General features: G+C 35.4%; 1 protein-coding gene across 1 annotated transcript; it reads right to left on the bottom strand.

Moving 5' to 3' along the window:
* Positions 1-1,305: 1,305 nt before the first annotated feature.
* On the bottom strand, positions 1,306-1,896 carry LOC138893679 (uncharacterized). Its single transcript, XM_070178330.1, has 2 exons — positions 1,519-1,896; positions 1,306-1,449 (listed from the first exon to the last, which is right to left on the bottom strand). The coding sequence occupies exons 1-2, from the start codon at positions 1,894-1,896 to the stop codon at positions 1,306-1,308; spliced, it is 522 nt and encodes a 173-aa protein (XP_070034431.1).
* Positions 1,897-4,082: the final 2,186 nt, after the last annotated feature.

Genomic DNA, 4,082 nt, shown 5'->3' with positions numbered 1-4,082 from the left:
GTAAGTCAGCTTGGATTTTCTCCCATTGAGCAGTTCATAGAGAGACTTCTCGAGAATGGACCCGATCATGCACTTGTTAATCAAGTAGTAGGTGATGTTGCTACTTTAGCCCACGAACCAGGTCCTCCATAACCAACTTTTTCAGCAAATAAAAACTCACATGCCCTAATCGTTTGCAACATAACTCAGCATCATCATCGATGGCACTTAGGCATGTTAGATCACCACTATTCAGTGAATCAAAGTGTGCAACATAGATGTTCTTGAATCTTTTGGCTATCAACACCACTTCACCAGTTTCGAGATTGGTGACAGTGCAAGATTTTGACAAGAACTTCACTCCATTTTCCCTTATCATAGATTTAAGACACACTTAACAAGCTATATTTCAAGCCATTCACATGGTGCACATTTTAAATTGCATGGGAGAGTGTTTTGCCAATTTTGCCAACACCAAGAATATAGCCCTTTTTGCCGCTTCCAAAGGACACATTCCCACCTTGGAAGGCCTAGAGTGCGAGGAAATCATCCATTCTTCCAGTCATATGCTTAGAGCAGCTGCTATCCATGTACCATTTTGACTGATACCTCTTACTCCAGTCTACACACGAAATCACTTATTAGACTTAGGAACCCAAGCCGACTTGGGTCCTTTATAATGATAGAACGGGCGGATCAAACTTCTTTTTGCCCATGAAGGCAACATATATTTTCCTCTTAGAGGACCGGGTTCCTCAACAGTAAGCTTCTTTTGGACCAGTTTGACCACAGTAAGTACACAACCAATTATCAGCCCCAGTTACATACTTGCTATGGGGATTATATGAGGTTTTAGCCTTTTGGAACCCGATTCCTTGCCTGTTTCCACTATTACTCTTATACATAGACGTTATTATATATCAGAGGACCGGGTCCATTTATGTGACTTATCAAAATCATTTTTAACTATTTTTAAATCTTCATGAATTTGTCTATTCTTTTCAAGCTCAACAATAAGATTTGTTTTAACTTTCTTAAGCTCACTCTCAAGCTCAAGTTGAGCCTCACTAGCCACTTCTTTACCCTTAGGGGTGTCCATCCATTTTTTTGTTTAGTTTTTTAACAAGGTATTTTCTCTAGTTACTTCTTTGACTTGTTCCTTTAAATCTACCATATCATCCCTCTCTTATTCTATGTCACCAATTTCTTCAACTAAAATATTTTTCTCATTAATGAGGCTATGATAGGCATCAATCAACACATTTTCTAAGGATATCAATTTTTTCTTAGAGTAAGTTTTCAAATTTATTTGAACATCAAGAAAACTTATCTCATCTTCCTTCTTTTCCTCATCATCATTACATTTGTCCATGGTTGCAAAGATCCATATTCTGAAGATCCATTATGAACAACCATCATAGATGTATCTCCTTGGTCATCTTGACCTTCAGATTCACTAGAGGAATCTCCCTAGTAAGCCAGGGCTTGCTTCACCATGTTGTCAGCAATATCTATTTTTTTGTACTTTCTGTCAGGGACCTGGTTCCTCTTAGCCACCTTTTCAGTGTTGGTTTTGTAATGATCCTGCTTATGAATAGGACAATCTTTAATGAAGTGACCAGGATTTCCACACTTATGACAATAATCATTTCCTTTGAAGTTCCTAATGGAATATCCTTTCTTTGGGATCCCACAATTTTTACGAATCATCTTTTGAAATCTTCGAGTGAGATACGTCATGTCAGATTCATCACTATTTGAGTCGATGTGGGCAGCTTTGAGAACCAGGTTCTTCTCCTTCTTGGGCTCTTTTTTTTCAAGATCTTTCTTTCTCTTTATCTCATAGGTTTTGAGATTTCCAATGAGTTCATCAGTGGTCAGCTTCTGCAGATCCTTGGCTTCAGTGATATCATTCATTTTACTTTCCCACGAATCTGGTAAAATACTGAGTATTTTCTGAACTAGCTTGTTTCTTGGGCTGAATACTCCAAGGGAGTGAAGCTCATTGATAATAGAGGTGAAATGTGTGTGCATATCGTGAATAGACTCATCCTACTTCATCTTGAAAAGCTCATACTCAGTAGTAAGCATATCAATTTTAGATTGCTTAAGATGAGTAGTTCCCTCATGGGCAGTTTGAAGAGCTTCCCAAATCTCCTTAGCAAACTGACAAGCTGAGATGTGGTTGTATTCATCTGGTTCGATGCCACAAACAAGAATCTTCTTTGCCCTGAAATCCTTCTCAATAGTATTTCTATTAGCATCGTTGCACTCTTTTCTTATTTTTGGGACTGTAATTGTTCCCTCACCAACAGTTTTCATTGGAACAAAAGTCCATCACAGATTACATCCCATAACTCTGAGTCCTCAGCCATGATGAAGTCATGCATTCTTGTTTTCCACTAACCATAGTATTGGTCGTTGAATCTTGGTAGTCTGTACGTTGATTGTCCTTCCTCGAAGTTTGGTGGAGCAGCCATGTAGATCCTTTCTAGGTATTAACCTTTTACAAAGAACCTGCTTACCAATTGATAGAAACTAAGAGTCTACCAAACAGTATAGAGAACCAGGTTCTCTATCAGTTCTCTCAGTAAGCAACAAATTGTAAAATCGAACAGTATAAGGAACCAGGTTCTTTATCTGTTCCCACAGTAAATCAGTAGTAAATAAAGAGCACGCGATATTTATGTGAAAAACTCTTTGCTCAAGAGATTAAAAAATACGACCTACCCTAGTAGGATTTCAACTCCATTAAACTGAGCAACCTTCATATTATAACCTATTGCAATCTAAGAATTAACTCTTAATCCCTTACCCCTTACAATAACTCTATTGTAAGCCCTTTGCAATAATTCTATTACAAAGTAATAAACCTTGACTAACTCTAGTCAAGAAACTAAACCAAATAGTGATTTAAATTTTTCCTACAAAGACACTTCTTGAAAGTAGTGTAGGATTACAAATGAAGAATAAAATAACAAAGACTCAACAAACCTAAGGACACTACAACAAAAAGGGGCTTTAGCGGCAATTATTTAGAGACAATAAATTAATTGCAGCCAATTTATTCGTGGAAGGCAAATATTAGCGGCCAATGGATATTAACTGGTAAATATTATAATTTTAGTGGCCATTCAAGAAAATAGACGGTAAAAGTATTATTTTTACTTTTGGTATTCCCTCCAGTTTCTTATTTTTCCTCTAAACTCTCTCCCACGTAACATTATACCCTAGACAGAATTTACATTAAAGAAAAAAAATTCATACGACAAACTATCAAAATCTCCATCGGCAACCAAATTGCGGAAGGCAACACCATCAGAATTGTTGGTAAGTATCTCTATTTATCTTTAGGTTTTTAATTGGGTAGGTATAGGGGTTGATGCAAATTGGGATATGTACAGGGTTACCCATAGAAACCAAAATAATTACCCTGATTCTACCCATACAAAATAATTACGCGACCATATCGATATATTATTTCAGTATATATGTATACTATTATAGTATATTATTGCAGTATAACTATATACTCTATTATTGTGTACTCTTACAGTATATTGTGATACAATAGCAGTATATTATTGGGTAACTATGTTTTTATTTAAATTTCAGCTGAAAAATTGCATAATGTTATAGTATACCATTTCGGTATATATGTATACTATTACAGTATATTATTGTAGTATAACTATATACTCTTATGGTATATTTTGATACCAAAGCGATATACTGTTTAGTAAAGGTGTTTTTATTTAAGTTTCAGCTGAAATATTGCATATTATTACAGTATATCATTTTGTTAGTTATGTTTTTAGAAATCTTTTTTTTTTGGTCATTAAATTGTGTATCATATAATAAGTCCTAGTAATAATAATCCCCAGAGTTAGTTATTCACAGTGTGTGGTTGCAAAGTTAACTTATCTATGTAATTCATTAAGGAGATGTTTTGGATCGGGGAATTTTGATCTATGAATGCAGGAAAAAAAGTACAAAGAAGATCTTGAATCCTTCAAACAAAAGCACATATGACGAAGAGATGAATAACGTGCAATGTAGGAAAATACAGGAGAGAGAAACACAAAAAGACAGAAAGTAATTAG

Source organism: Nicotiana tomentosiformis, chromosome 6 (genome assembly GCF_000390325.3).
Source record: "Nicotiana tomentosiformis chromosome 6, ASM39032v3, whole genome shotgun sequence".
Classification (NCBI taxonomy): Eukaryota; Viridiplantae; Streptophyta; class Magnoliopsida; order Solanales; family Solanaceae; genus Nicotiana; species Nicotiana tomentosiformis.
Note: the sequence above shows the minus strand (reverse complement) of the source record. Positions and strands in the feature narration are given on the sequence as shown.